The following is a 16556-nucleotide window of genomic DNA, read 5'->3' on the forward strand; positions in this document are numbered from 1 at the left end:
GTAAACTGATGATGGAAGTACACTGCTTCATTCAAAAATATAATTATGCATTAATAAAAAATTACTTAATTTTTTCTCCTGGTTTTCCAAATGCTAAAATGTTACACATTATCAGATTACTGGTTCACAAATTGTGTTATATATGGCATTTCATAAGAATATTAGAAGACACATTAAATTCATACACTTAACAGGGCAGCCCGGGTGGCTCAGCGGTTTAGCGCTGCCTTCAGCCCAGAGCGTGATCCTGGAGATCCGGGATCGAGTCCCACATCAGGCTCCCTGCATTGAGCCTACTTCTCTCTCTGCCTGTGTTTCTGCCTCTCTCTCTCTGTGTTTTTAATAAATCAATAAAATCTTTAAAAAAAATCCTACACTTAACAGCCCTACATTCAGAATCAAGAGCTTAGAATCTTTACTTAGAATCTTGGGCAATAGAGAAGTACAGGATAATCAGATAGGTAAGGGACCCGTTCTTAAGTCTTCCTTTGCTGTATCCAAGATACTTGAAGTATATACAAGCAATTATTTAAATTAGTTTCACATTTATTTCAGAAACTATATATTTGAAAATAAACACACAATTTTGGCATCTGCTATTTTCCCCCCTACTATTGTGTTTGTGTTCCCTTTTTTGGTTTATATCCCACATACTATTTGTGGATAGGCAATATTACTCAAACTAAATTAAAACTTTGGAGCACATGGAACATGTATGAAACTTCGAAAAAGCTATCTTAAGATATGGTATCTAATCTTAAGAAAACTTCAATCTAGGATTCTTGATTAAAAAATTAAACTTTCACAAGAGGTACTAACATGAATAGAAAATACTAACCTTGTCTCCATCTTCTCCAGGGGAGCCCGCAGGCCCAGCAGGCCCTGGGAGACCCACAGGACCTTGGACTCCATCTCTCCCTGCGGGGCCTTGGGGACCTTTTTCTCCCTGTATTGAAAATCCAGCAGACCATTACTTCACTGTAAGAAATAAGTAGCTGTTTATTATGAATTTTATGTGCAGCTGCAATAGTCATACTCTGGATTCCATATTTGATAGCAAGAAACTATTTAGTGTTATTAAGGAAAAAAAATGTGCTCAAGTAGCAAATGATGGCACAAAAGATCCCCACATTCTTTCTTGACTGCAAATACCATCCTTGTTAACAATTTATAAATCTCAAGCTATGGTCCATTAAAGTAATTAATACTCATCTTAGAATCTTTCCTTCAAACACACATTTTCTAATCAAGAATTATACATTGACAAATCAGATGCTAAATGTTTACGAAAATTCACTGAGCTTTGATTCTTCTTTGGTGGAGTTACTGAAATAGCTGTGCACTGACTATAAAGCCAAAAAAAAAAAATCATAAAGTGCATTTGCTCATATACTCAATTTTAAAATAGGCTTTATGTGTCAACTTTTTCTCTTTTTAACAAATGTGTCATGGATTTTCCTAGATTTTTATATTTTAATTCATTGTTGCTTTGACGGATTCAAAATGACAAGGCCATTAGTTTTCTTTGTTTATTTTTTGAGAGTGGCATTATTTCCCCGTTTTTAAATTTACCTCTATCATGTAATTTAAGAAAATAGTGCCTTGATAATGACATTATTTTCCATTGAAAGTTCTTTCAGAGTTTAAAATAAATTATATCCTAAAAGTCAAGATTTCATCAGTTTTGCATAAGATACATATACCTGATTGCTCTCAGTGACTCTGATTTCTCTTATTATAGGGTTTGAGAATCCACAAGTCATTAGCTCCCACCTTTGTGTTACCTGCTCCTCCCCTCTCCCCGCACCACTTCCTGTCCCTTCACAATGACTAAATTTTATCTGTCTTATCTCCCGAATATATTTACTTCACTTTATCTCTACCACTAACACCTTATCTCCAAATACTGGTAGCCTTCTTTTGAATGATGCAAATAACCTTTTTCCTTTCTCACCTCTATTCTTACCTCCAAACTATTCCCCATGCTGTAACCAGAGAAACAATCAGATCATCTTACCAACATTCTTCAGTCAATTTACTTGTCTACTATCCCTAACATAAAGACCAAGCAGTTAGTGTGGCCTACAATCACTGGCCTCCTCCTACATGCCCAACAGCATCTAGCCTGCCTTGTACTTGCTCTCTACATTCCAATCCCTCTAGACCTTTTTTTCAGTTAAACTTGATTCCATACCCCTCTTGTTACCTGGCCTGAATATGCCTAGGAGGACCCTTCACCAGATAATTCCTCTTCATCTTTTACATTCCACCACTGGCATCCTGTCTAAGGAAAAGACCTGACTCCAGCTCAGTTCCCTCTGTTACAAGCTGACATTTCTTTCCTATTACTAACCAGGGTTTGTAATTATACACGTACTTAGGGATTCTTTGCTTATTATCTAATGACCCCGTCAGACAATAAATCTTATGAGGGTAGAAACTATGTGTGTTTTTACATTCCACTGCATCCCTTTGGCCTGTGGCCCAGAGTAGCCAGTTAGGGAATATTTGTTGAGTTAATTACTTAATGACAACAAAAATAAGAAAATATCTATAAAGCAAAGTTAACTTGTAAACTCTAATTTATTAATTTCCTAGATTCCATATGCTCTTTCTTCCAAAACCATGTCTTAATTATCATTTAAGACATACCTCTGATGTCAGCTTGGGGATCTTTTATTTCCTTTAAGTCAAATATCTCAAACCTATTTATACTTGTAAGATGTGCTGTGTTATTCATAGTGAACCTTATGGTTTTAAACACATCAGCTTATTCAGATACTTCTTAAATTTCCTTTAGAGCCTAACATCCAAAAATTGATTTTTTATACAAGAGCATCCTTAAACAAGACAGATTAATTCTTATCTGCCTTCATTATAGTACACATGATCTCCAGCCAAGAATCACCTGCCATTTATTTCTTCTGATTCTAGTCTGTGTGGAGTCAGGAAAAAAAATCTTTCAACTGCTCTATACCACACTAAATCTAGATTCTTCATTTACAACTCTGCAAGATGACAAACTCTTCCTCCATTATGTATGCATCTCCTCGCCTGCAATCTACAGGACTATCAGAAACATCATCCATCTTTCCTTAAGCAGTCTTTATTTCATCCCTTCTATCTCTTCACTAATGTCAATAGCTGAATCTCAGCTTACAATTTTGATAGAAGCAGCTACTCATCCCATGTCCTATGTTTGACTTGGCATAATCTTGTATTTAGCTTGGATCCCTATCCTCAACTTGTATCATAATTCAGAATCCATCCCTCCTTATTCAAAAGCCAAACTATGCCTTTATTTACTGGCTATAATCCATCCTTTTTTATGACAACTCTGGTCCACACCCATGATGGTGATGATGGTTCACTGCAGACTTATTATCACAATTCTACAAAGTAATTCAGAACTACAGGTTCATCTAATCCTCACAAAATATTGTGGTTACCTTCTTTTCAGAGGCTTTGGGATATTAAATAGCTTAGCCAAAATCTTGAACTAAACAATTAGTAGACCTGAATTCCCAGCCCAATTCTGATTGGCTGAAGCTGGAAGCCCTAGTCTACTCTGACACCCTTGACTTCCTCACTCTTCACTGATACTTTCCTTATTATTGGTTAAGTGAATAAATATATGTGCATTATCTAATAAGAAGCAATGATTCAATTCTGCTTGTACTTCTACCTACTGCCCGCTGTTTTTTAGCCACATGGCCTACTGGGTTGCTCACCATGTACCTACCCCACTCCTTTATCATCTGCCTTCTTTTGAACCCCACTGTAATTACCCAGAGATCATAAATGCCCAACAGGCCAAGTCCTCATCTCTCCTTTTGCTTTTATTTGGTTTTCCATATTCTTGATCTTTTACAACTTTCAACATAGGAGACTCTTACTATTGGGCCTACATGATGGTATGCCTTGGATATATTTTCTATCCCTCATGGGCTCTTTTTTTTTAAAGAGTTTTTATTTAAATTCCAGTTATTTAACATACAGTATTAATATTAGTTTCAGGCATACAATATTGTGATTCAACACTTTCATACATCACCCAGTGCTCATCGTGACAACTGCCCTCCTTAATCCTCATCATCAGTTTAACCAATCCTTCCCTGCAACCTCCTCTCTGGTAACAATCAGTTTGTCCTCTAGAGTTAAGAATCTGTTTCTTGGTCATGGGCTCTTTTACTCTTTCTCTTACTTGATTCTTTCAAAACTCTGATCATTATGATTCTCCCTAAAGGAGTGTCAGACTATTATTGCTTAATCCATTTATGGCTACTACTTTGTCTTTATTGTGTTTTGGATCTAGCATTTTCTCTCCATTTCTACAACTGTCTCCCAAATATATACATTACCAACATAGCTTCTTATCTGTACTCTTTGAATCCAGTACCTCCTTAACCAAATAGTTTTCTTAAAGAATCATTTCCCCCATCAGAGTATTTCTATTAGGTGAATGGATAAAGATGATGTGATGCGAATGTATACACACGCACACACACACACACACACACTCACACACATAATAGAATATTACTTAGCCATAAAAAAAGAATAAAATATTGCCATTTGCAATGACATGGTGGAGCTAGTGTGTATTATGCTAAGTGAAATAAGTCAGTCAGAGAAAGACAAATACAATATTATTTCACTCATAGGTGGAATTTAAGAAACAAGACAGATGAACACAAGGGGAAAAATGATGGCGGCAAACTGGAAACAGACTCTTAACTATAGAAAACAAACTGAGGGGAGGTAGGAGTAAGGATGGGTTAAATAGGTGATGGGGATTAAGGTGGGCACTTGTGATGAGCACTGGGTGTTCTATGTAAATGATGAATCACTAAATTCTACACCTAAAACTAATATACTGTATGTTAACTAACTGGAATTTAAATAAAAACTTGGAAAATATTTTTATCAGGTCAGGGAGAATAGATTTCAGCTTCTGGAAAAGAGAGTATTCGACGTGCTTCCAAACACCCCATGCTCAGTTTCTAGTCTGATTGATTAATTTGGGGATAGAGATTAGGCCACAGTTGTTGCCCCAAGTAAGTCATGTGGATATTCCTGGCTATTGTTTTCCATTTTCTTCCTTCCAAGGAGGCAGACTGGTGGTTAAGTCAGCCAAGGACTTGCCTTACACAAACTCCCATCTTATCTTTTTCTTTATGCAAACCCCCATCTTATCTTTTTCTTTATGCAAACCTTAGCTTACTTACTAATAATCACGTAACATTTTTCTAACACAAGTTGCTCAAAGGAGTTAAGATCCCAAATTTATATTTGGATTTAGGAAGAAGTAAAAGACTATACTTAACATCTTAGCCAAAATTTTATCAGGTTTTGCTAAGTTTCTGCATGGAGGTCAATGGGTACTTTCACCTTTTATCATCTTTTTATGCTACTATTCCTAGACACCTTCTTCAAAAACACTAATACAGTGCCCAGCACTTAGTTGCTGTCAATAACTATTTGTTGAACTAAAGAAAAACAGAATGACATCTTCGAACTTTTGCTGGTGGTAGGAAAATTTGAGAGAGGACAAATGGGAAGAGCATCTTTTTCCCCTTCTTAGTCAGGGTATTATCAGTCACCAGTGAGACCCAAGTCCAAATCTTAGCCCTTACAAGGAAGGCCTTCTGTCAACAGTATCTCCTCTATTTCACAAAATTAACTTCTTATTATCACTTTCACTACTTTTCCATATTCTTCACTTGGCTTCAATATTTTCTTTTTTTTTCTTCATAAAACCACTTTATTTATTTAAACACTTTAAAACCCAGCATTTCAGTATATTATCTTCACAGAATCATAACTTCTCTAACTAGTATATTCTCAATTTGTGTAAGAAGAAATGTATATTCTTTTATTTTGTATGTATTCTTCACTGTGCTATGCCAAGATATGCGTACCCTGGATTTTTGAGTGAACTTATATGAGAAGGCCTAAATCTGTCTTTTCTATCCCCCCTTCATGCACTGTATACTATAAAAGTTGGTGAGAAGTTAGAGTTTGTAAAAGGGAGGTAAAGAATAGTTTTTCCATAGTAGTTAACATTTCAGAAAATAATGTCTACATTTTCTACATATTTACTAAGCTGGAATATATTGCTTTAAAAGTTTTCTAATTAAAAGTGCTTTTTTGGTCACAAAAATATCTATGTACAAGTGGTATGGCTCTATTCTAATATTTTAGATACTTCTGAAAGGTAATATTACACAGAGCATTTTAATTTGGATATAATGGAATAATATCACAAACAGTAATGAGAGAAAATGCATGGACAATGAAAGCAACTCGCTAAAACTAAAGTCTTAGTGATAAAGACAGTATTTTGTAAATTTTAGGTTTAAACTAGATTATACATTTTAAGACTTAAATATAATAAAAAGTATTGAACTCTTATTTTTATGTATTATGGTCAACATTATACCACTTATTGAATGAGTTTGTATTTTATTCTTGGAAGATAAGAATTTTTAAAAAATTAATATGATTAAATCAAAACAAAAACAAAATCTGAGAAGAAATTTTGACAAACATTAGCCTAATGAATAGAATACAGCCTACAAACATTTAAAAATAAAAAAAATTAAATCCAGTAAATATAAAATAAAATAATTGGTTGGATGTTTTCTATCTCATTCACTGCAGATCAAAACTCAAATTACATGAGAAGGGCAGCCACTTTCTATGGATTTCATTTACAGACTTTGGAAATACTGGATATGAAGTTGTAATACAAGAGGAGTAAAAAGTGCACACTTTTCTAATATAAAGCTGCAAAGTGTAGTTTTAATCAAAACTCCAATTTTATTTTTTAAAAGGAGCAAAATCAGAAGCTTTTTACATTAATAATATCCAACTCCCTCACAGGTCTTAGAGTTTCATAAAGTGTGGGAAAATGTCATCTTATTTAATTGAATTTGAAATTTTCTCTATTATAAATATAAAAAGAAGTGTGTTTATATGCCAGGCACATATGCAGAGAGAAGGCAGTGGAGTATGAAGAGCTAATATCCTTGAATAAAAAGTAATAACTTGTGCAGAATGGCAGTATAATATATTTTCTCCTTGAAATTACTTACAGGAGCACCTTTCTCTCCAGCTGGACCAGGAGGACCCTGGGGTCCTGGACGCCCTGGCAAACCAATTGGGCCAGCTGTACCTGCTGATCCACGTTCTCCTGGTGAACCCTAGTATGTGGGGAAGAAAGTATTCTGTTATTAGTAATGGGAAAAAGTCATAAGGCTTAAGAATCATTTATTTAATAGTGGAATCTTAAAGTACAGTGAATAGCGTAAAAGTCACTTTTAGACAATTGGGAGATCTCTAATAGGAAGAGTTGTACTCATTATTTGAATGATTAATTTCAAGCCCCAATATTAACCACAGATATTGAGTTAGAAAATATTGATAAGATGAAAAATTTTAATTTGTGTATCTTTAATACTTTACAGATATCATGCTTTTTGAAGTGTTCACAACTGTTAATAATGCTTTCTAAAACATAAATCCAGTAAATAAGTTATATGATTTTCTCCCTGTATTATTATGGATTGGCAAAAAATTTTTCTAGACTAGTGTTTCTCAAAGTGATTTCTGGGCTTCACCTCAAACTTGCTGAATCACAATTTCAAAGTCCTAAAAAATGAGTTCAGATATTGCCACTGCATTAGGTTACAAGTATAACCTGTTAAAAGTATAACTTTTTTTAGATAATAACATTTGATAATCACCATCCCAGAACTTGGACATTTTTCCCAGAAAATAAGTCCTTAAAGTTATCTTAGAGTCTGACAGGGATCATCGGATTTTATTATGAACACTGGCAATATAATTCATATAATTAGGTATGTCCAATTGAGTTTCAAAGAAGACACCATATATTTTCAACTAATTTGCTTTAAAAATACTAAATATGTAAAACTTAAAAAAAATAACAGTGTGGATTCTACCTCATATTAATTACATCTATCAACAATTTAAGAAAGAATTATTTAAAGGAAGAAGAAAATAAATGCAAACCCATTTACTAAGTCATGTAAAGCTCAAATGTTACTTATTTACTATTTCCAATTTTATTTTATTTTATTTTTTATTTTTTTAACTGATTAAGAGTCTTCTTTTAATAGATGTGTACCTCATTTTACGTTTTTTTTTAAGATTTATTTATTTATTTATGATAGACACAGAGAGGTGGGGGGGGCAGAGACACAGGAGGAGGGAGAAGCAGGCTCCATGTCAGGAGCCCGACGTGGGACTTGATCCCGGGACTCCAGGATCGCGCCCTGGGCCAAAGGCAGGCGCCAAACCGCTGAGCCACCCAGGGATCCCCTCCAATTTTATTTTAAAAACATAACAAGAATGTTGTCTTTCAATTAGATTTCTAGATGGGTGGTTAAGTTACGATTTATCATTTTCTTTCACGATTGAACTAAGTGTGAAATATTAGGAAACATGATTTTTCATAGTTCTCCTAAAAAATTAAGATGTTTAGATAATATCACCCTTTAAAAATTCATAGAAGAAATTACTTATGAAATTTGTAAAATACAATACTTTAGCACTTATTTTCTCATATTTACTTCCCATATAATTGAAAATCTTTTTATTATACAAATATGAATTAGTGACTTTGTTCTAATTTATATTTTATGAGGTAGAGAAACAATTACGTATAAACACAAGAACAGTGATAAAAATGAAAACAATTTGTATTGACACAGTTCTTGACAATTTATAAATCCACTTCACATTCATTTTGTCACTTTATTCTCAAAACATTCCATAGCATTGAATGTGTAGTTGTAGCCTGTCAGTGGTAAAGGTGAGAAACTGTAGCTAGTCAAGAGAAACCCTGACCTTGGGCTCCTCTCTGTGCTTTTGCCACAAAGCCACCCACTGCTTCTCTCTAATGGAGACATCAATGATTCCCAGGGGATATTTAATTATCAATTATTTGAATTCAATGTTTCTGAAATATTAGTTGATTACAGAAAATTATAAAAATATTTACTACTGGGGGGGCGGGAAAAAAAATAAATAAAAAAAAATATTTACTACTTAATTTCCTGATATTATTTTTCTGGCTAAATTCACAAGGTACATTGAATAATTTTTATTTAGCCAGGCATCTGAATGTCAACACAATTAAATGAATTAAGGGAGTATAGATTTGAGATTATTGGTAATAATTTAAGAGTGAAACTAGAAAAAGTGATTTTATATATTTTTGTTTTATTACAACTGTTTTTTTTTTTTTTTAATTTTAGGGTACCTTAAACTTAGGAGATAGAAATAATTTGGAGAAACTTTACCAAAAACATGGTTAAAGAAATCATGAAACAACTTGATATAAACAAAAAGTGGCATTTTTGCTCTATAAGTATATATTTAAAGTCAATCGGAGAAGGACAAACAGTGCATGTTCTCATTCATTTGGGGAATATAAACGATAGTGAAAGGGAATATAAGGGAAGGGAGAAGAAATGTGTGGGAAATATCAGAAAAGGAGACAGAACATAAAGACTCCTAACTCTGAGAAACGAACTAGGGGTGGTGGGAGGGGAGGAGGGTGGGGGGTGGGGGTGAATGGGTGACGGGCACTGAGGGGGACACTTGATAGGATGAGCACTGGGTGTTATTCTGTATGTTGGTAAATTGAACACCAATAAAAAATTAATTTATTAAAAAAAAAAAACAAGAACTCTTCCTCATATTGCATGATAGTTAACCAAGAGTTGTTTGAAAATTAAATTTTACCAATTACATATTTCAAATACTAAATAAGAAACAATTACAAAGGAAAATTGCAGTTAGTTTTTTTTTTAAGATAATAAACACCTAGCCCTCTGTCAAAATGTTTTTTGAAATTTAACAAAAAATTTTTTATGCAAAAAAATCAACCACAAGTGGTGTAATTGTTGAGGTAAAAGACTTTGAATGAATGATTTCAGAAGCCAATGCAGAAGAGAAAAATAAGAGTAGAGTCCTCTAAGTGTTTTGCATTCAGGACCACTGCCCTAAATGTGAAAGGAAGGTAAAGACTTGTCCCTATTGATTAGAGCAAAAGAGGTGAGAAAGGAAGCCTGGAGGGTGAGGGTGAGCACAAGGAGGAGGGAGAGAAAGGTAGTGAAAAAGGAAGGACAAGACAGAGAGAGACAGGAAGAAGGAGGAAGACAAGAGGATTAAGAACAAGGACTCTGAGACAAATGCAAAGGTGTTTCTTGAATCACAAAGAGATAAAGAAAAAGTTCAGTAAATCAAATACTCTCTTTTTATGTAATATAAAAATATCAAATGAAGACAGCATACAACGTGACATCCTTAAAGATAAATCTCTACTTCTCCGAAAAACCGGTACAACATCACTGCATTACATTTCTGTTTTACCATTTCACTTGTAAAAATCTCAGAAAAGGATTACTACCCATTAGTGTTATCAAATCTAAAGCATCCAATTTAAGTGCTGAGATATTTTACTTGTAATTGACTATACAAAATGAGATGCAATTTTGACTTTAGGCCATGAAGTCTCTCTTTATTTCTGTTTTACATTTAAACACCAACTGTGTTGGTGGAAGACTACCCGAGGAAGACAACACGTAGACTGTGTTGAAGGAAACAGCTATGAAACTAGGATGATAAAAGGGGGAGACTCACTAGGAGCAGAAACATATATTAAAAAAACGTATTATTTTCCAATTATCAAGCCTATTAAACAAATAAATTGTGCTTAGTACTCTGCATATGCAATATAATTTAATACCAATACAGTTTGCTTATTTTTCAGGTAAAGGCCATAAGAGCTTGATGTGCCATGATTCACACAATGATTCTAGGTTCCGAGGATTTCATGAATAAATGGTGAAAAAAAAAAAAGAATCCCCAATTGTTTGTACCCCTATAATTCATACATATTGTGCTAAATTTTAATAAAAGAAACATAGCCATATAACACCATTTCTACCTGAATGAGCTTATATTCATTGAACATTCTGTAAAATGAGAAAACTTCAAAGAATTTGTGGCAATACTTATGTCCTTTGTCCAAATAGCCACTCTCTGTCATTGACATAGTTTGTCATTGACATAAACAGAGTTTGTTAAACAGAGTTTAAACAATTCATTAGAATCTTTACTTTTTGTCACTGTGCTTACAAGTTTATTTTTAATTTTCTACAACAAGGAATTGTTTTTAGTTTTGAGAACAATTTAACACACGTGTGGGACTTTTTTCATTATGTTCCACTTTTGGTTTTAGAAGCTAACTCTTCTTCCTTGTGTACAGAACTCAGTTTGGTTTAATGCTTCTTTTTGAAAGTATATTTATCCTTGATCACCCCTCCACCAAATACTCATATACACACACTCAGAAATTTTTTACTTTAGATTTTAGTATTGCAAATTATTTTCTCCTAATGCATCATATCTCTCATTGTCCCTCTAATACAATACGCCTGCTGTTTCCTCTGAGTGGTTGGTCACACATACATTCTATCTTGGAAAATCTTTAGTCTTCTCCTGTACTATTAAAATTTTAGCCATTCTTTAGGCCCAGGATAACAACCATCTTTTCTAAAAGTTGTATTATTCTGAGAATTTAAAACATGAGCCATCTTTCTAAATATTCCTTACACAATTTACCATAGTATGCTAGGTTTTCTACCATTATTTTCTGAAGGAATTAATGTAGCATTTGACATACTAAATTTCGTCCTGCAAAGATCTCCATGATTTCTTTACTAATACTTCCAAAGCATAAAATATTTACTATATGCATCAAATAATTACAAATAACAGTAATAAATATAAGAACATGGTAACAGAATTAGACCTATACACTGGTCTTTCTACAAAATATATGGACATGATAGATATGTTAAAAAATTTATGATCTAAATGTATTTATGTGTAGTCAACAGAAATTTCCAAAATTTTCAGAAGAAAGAGCATCGATTGAATACATACTTTCCTTAGAAAATGTGTTATAAAAATTAAGAGAAATATATATTTCCTTAGCTGAATATATCATGCCTGAGAAGTTATATGAAAATAAGTAATGGCCTTTACTTTAAAAAAAGATGCTTATTAATTTTCTAGTAAAGTATGTTTAATTTTTAAAATTAATCAAATAAAATGTTCATGTATATCAGGTAGAGAAAGAGAGCTGATTTGAATCAATGACAATGTGTATAGTTTGCAAATACTATATGCTATTTTTTATGGCATAGCTTAACTATTTTAATTACTCCCTTGGAGCATTCATAAGATTAAATTTCAGATTGCCATCTTGCTTGTGGAACCTGCATTAAAATTAACAATAAAAACATATTACTTTCCTGCAGTTAAAATATTGCTCATGATCTTGTCACAGCTCATTAACTTTGAAACAGTGGATGAAAACAATAAGAGACTTTTTGGATGTATATTTGTGATTTAAGCATAACTGTGATTTCTTTGTCCATTAGTTATTTCAAACATTCTATAAGTCTAGATATTTTTAATAACAGCATGCTCTGCAATGATTTTTTTATACTTATACAAATGAAAAGTGAAAATCTCTGATGATATCTACCTATTAAGCAAATGATCTTACAAACATGAAAATCTTTTAAAAATATTCCCAGGCCAACTTTTCAAAGAATAAGCCTTATGAATCCTTTAGTCCCAACTGAACCACTGGAGAAATCTCATTAAAAAAATTAAACCCCATATTAAAAAGAGAACCCATTTTCACATTCTACAAAAATATAGTTAGAATCTACTTTCTCGTGACACTAACTGGGAATACAAAATGAATTATCATAGGTAGCAGCCCTTGAGAGACTCATGTTATAAATGCATTTTTTTCCTACAAAGAGTAGACATTTATCATGATACAAATTATTGCATAGCTCTGTAACTGGCTATAGTAAAGAGCAGAGGGTTTTATAATTGTCAGTAAACATTTACATCTAAAACAAATATGCTTGGGTTTAAACACAGATTAAATGGATAATGATCAGCTCCACAAAGGTACGATTCTTATTTATTTATTTTTCACTGGCCTCCAGAACGTTGGGTAGTTACTTGGACATAGCGGACCCTAAGTAAATAAATGTCTGTTGTATGTGTGATCTTTCCTTTTCCAGGACTGGAGCCACTAACATTCCCATCTTGAGCAAAATGACTAACCACTCGATGGCTCACATTTCTCACCAATATGGTGGGGACAGAAATAGTTTGTCACCAGGTTTTTGTGATATTTAATGTCGTGATACTGCTAAAGTTCTTTGAGCAATGTCTGTCTTCAATTATGAATGTAAGAAATCTCAGAGAACTGTACTTGAACATTCCTATGTTTCAAAAATAGATATGCAATTTCAAATGAGTATAGAGGTAAAATTTTATAGAAGAGAAAACTAAGATCCAGAAGTTTTACGTGGTATATTAAGGATATACTGTTAAAAGAAGAATGGAGATTTTTCCACACTGTTTGTACTTAAGAGCATAAACAGCAATTTTTATGAACTAGAGCTATTCAAGTAGAAGGAGGAAAAAAAATTCTGCCCTTTCTTTTAGGGTCAACTGGACCTTCCCAGCAAAACAATTTGAGGAAATTCCCACTCCCCAGATTACATGTATTTTAGATCATAAAAGCCAAAAATTTAGATAAAATATCAAGCATTACCAGAATTTAAAGTATAAATACTGAATGATTCTATAGTAATATCTCAATCTTTAGTCATTGATCTCTACCATCCCAATACTTTGCTCATACCTGGTTGGATGTCATAATAGGTTACCTGGACTCCAATAGACAAAATGTGCTCTATCTTAAAGAGTATAGTATATGATGAATTAGTCAGTAGATATAACCCTACTTAGAATTTATCTATTCCGTGGATTGAGGGCTAGGTAAAAGTCAGTGAAAAGAAGCTTCTCTGAAATAGAACATAAAAACAAAATTAGAAAAAAATAGGAATTATAATAGAAAAAACATATAAAATCCTAAGAAAAATATGACCAAAATAAATAATTAGCACATAAAGAGAAAGAGAGATTCAGAATGATCAGAACATAGTCACGAAATAGAGAAGTCATAGGAAAGGGGTAATGTATGTATGGCACAATTTTGAAATCTTGGACATTTAACTTTTAGAAGCTATATGTTTGATCCCCCTCATACTTTCTCCATATTAACTCCTACCACTCTCAGGGGGAAAAAAATGTAGTTGTAAGAATATAAGATTCTTACTGAGCGCACCATTCTATTTTAATCTCCTTATTTTTAGAGAAAGAACTATTGGCAAAAAGGTGGTTCCATATCAGAAAAAAATATACAGAGGAGAGATTATTTAGAGAATATATTTTCTTTGATTTTGTTTTATGAAAATGTAGGTAGTAGGTACAATCTGAGAATTTGGTTACATAATATTTTTATGTATATTGTGTGTTTACATAAATATAAAATGTTTACTAAAGTTTACGTTCAACATGTGAGAAAAATGCTTCACTGTCTTCCTTTCTTCTTTTCAGTCCTTTGTTGCTATCTGCTTTGTGTGTGTGCATCGAGACATCCACTTAGTGGGTAAACCCCCTGAGATCAGAAAACATGCCTGTGCTTTGATTGGCATCTATTACCAGCTCTTGTATACAACATCTTGCACATAGAGAGCACTTGGTTTCTGCCAAACTTCAAAAGCCCAAAGTCACAGCACCCTGTTAGGGTCATTTTGTTTGTCTTCAGTGGGAGCACTAAAATCCATTTCTTAATCACTTCAAGTAGCACAATCTTTAGAAGACTTGCTTTTCATAAATAAAACTGATTTTTATTTACAGCTATAATTAGAACATTAAAAAAATCATTGTTCCCATATTGTCTGCTTTGTGCTATATTTTAATAGATTACTTATTATTTATTATGTTATTTTATCTATTTTATATCTGTCTTCTTCAGTATACCATAAGCTCTTTGCAAGAAATATCTATTTAATGAATCTATTTAACTTTAGCTTAAGAGATTGGTATATTCAAATATTTATTTAATTATAGTTTTTCTGTCAGAAAAGATTTTAGCAGCTTGCAGGGAAGACATAAAATATAAGATCATATAAATAAAAAAACAGACAAGAAAAAAGAGGAAAGGGAATAAAAACAGATACGCAAATTAAATTTTCATTGGCAAAAGATAGAACTGATAATATTAGTAACCTAAAAATGCATACAATAGACCAAGATTTTTCCCAACTTCATGGGTTGTGAAATCAATTTAATGGGTCCTGTCCAGCACATTTAAAAATAATTATAATAAAAAATAATTATTATAATAAAACATAATAGATGACATTAAAGTATATCACATATATTGTTTTTGATAGAATTGAACTCAGAAAGTTACAAGAACAGTCATAAAGCAAAACGGAGTTATCTTTTTTATTGGATCTCAATTTTAACTCCATGAATTCTGTAAGTCAAAGCAAAAGAGAAATTGGTTTCACAATTCCTAACAGTTAAAAGGAAAAAAAAAAAAAGCTAGCTAACTGCTCAATAAATTACAAAGAGTTTTAAAGCTATGATTAAAAAAAAGATTTAAGGATATTCATAGCAAGGGCCCTGCATCAAGCAATCTCCCATATCCTCAAACAGATCCTTTTGGTTGATATAAGGCTTCACAATATAGTTTCTCCAAACACAAGCCAATGACATCCCAGCTGGACCTAGCAGAGTTTCAGTAAATTCACTTCGGTAGGATGTCATAGCAATGTGACAAAGCTAGTCCAGAGTATATTTCTGACTGAATGGATTATGAATAAAGAGAAGAAATGTCAAAAATATTTATAAATAAACAAATGGGCACAAAGATGGATGGATGACTATGAAATCTTATATTTCACTTTATATGGATAAGCATATATAAAAATAGTGTATAAGGTACATAGTTGTGACATGTACAAACTTTAAAAATCTCACTGTGAGAAAGAACTGTTAATCAATTAAAGCTCTACTTAGGGCTTTTAGTTTTAGTTCATCAATATCGTATGCAATGAGGGAATTTATTTTTCTAGTAATCCAGAAATACACAGCACACCTAGGCTCCTTGAAAATTGTATTCTAGGATTAAGAAGCTAAAGATTCAATAGTGTTCTGAAAAACATCTATAGTCATTAAAGATTCAACCGGTACATCTGTTTAAGCAGTTTGAACTTTCATTCATTTAAGTTAAGCTATGGTTATAAAGACCACATATAGGAATACTAAAGCCAGTTAGCTGTGATACTAACTCCTATAATTCTCTTCCTTTTGATGAAATTGTTCACACGGTAGAGAATGATCAAGAGGACTTGGGAAAATGCAATTGAGAGAGAGGAGGGTAAAGAGGTGAAGAAGTAGAGAAAGGGAGAGTAATGGAGACGGAAGGAAAAGACACTTATTTTAGCAAATGTTGCAGAGTGAGAGGCATACACATCTGGGAATGAGTCTGTATAATGTGTTATCATGACGTTTTGTCTCCTTTTAAGGGACTATGAACTTGGGTAAGGGTAAGTTGTTGACCTTCTCTA

The 16556-nt window shown here is 32.9% G+C and overlaps 1 protein-coding gene across 4 annotated transcripts in view; it reads right to left on the reverse strand.

Moving 5' to 3' along the window:
• COL11A1 (collagen type XI alpha 1 chain) overlaps positions 1–16556 on the reverse strand; it is a 196786-nt gene that overhangs the window by 46365 nt on the left and 133865 nt on the right. For all 4 annotated transcript variants that reach the window (XM_072834737.1, XM_072834735.1, XM_072834736.1 and 1 more), the window contains 2 exons: positions 7098–7205; positions 839–946 (listed from right to left, as the gene is read on the reverse strand). In XM_072834737.1, coding sequence (XP_072690838.1) covers positions 839–946; positions 7098–7205 — 216 coding nt within the window. The remainder of the gene's footprint in view (positions 1–838; positions 947–7097; positions 7206–16556) is intronic.

The sequence above is a fragment of the Canis lupus genome, chromosome 8 (genome assembly GCF_048164855.1).
Source record: "Canis lupus baileyi chromosome 8, mCanLup2.hap1, whole genome shotgun sequence".
In the NCBI taxonomy this organism is placed as follows: domain Eukaryota; kingdom Metazoa; phylum Chordata; class Mammalia; order Carnivora; family Canidae; genus Canis; species Canis lupus.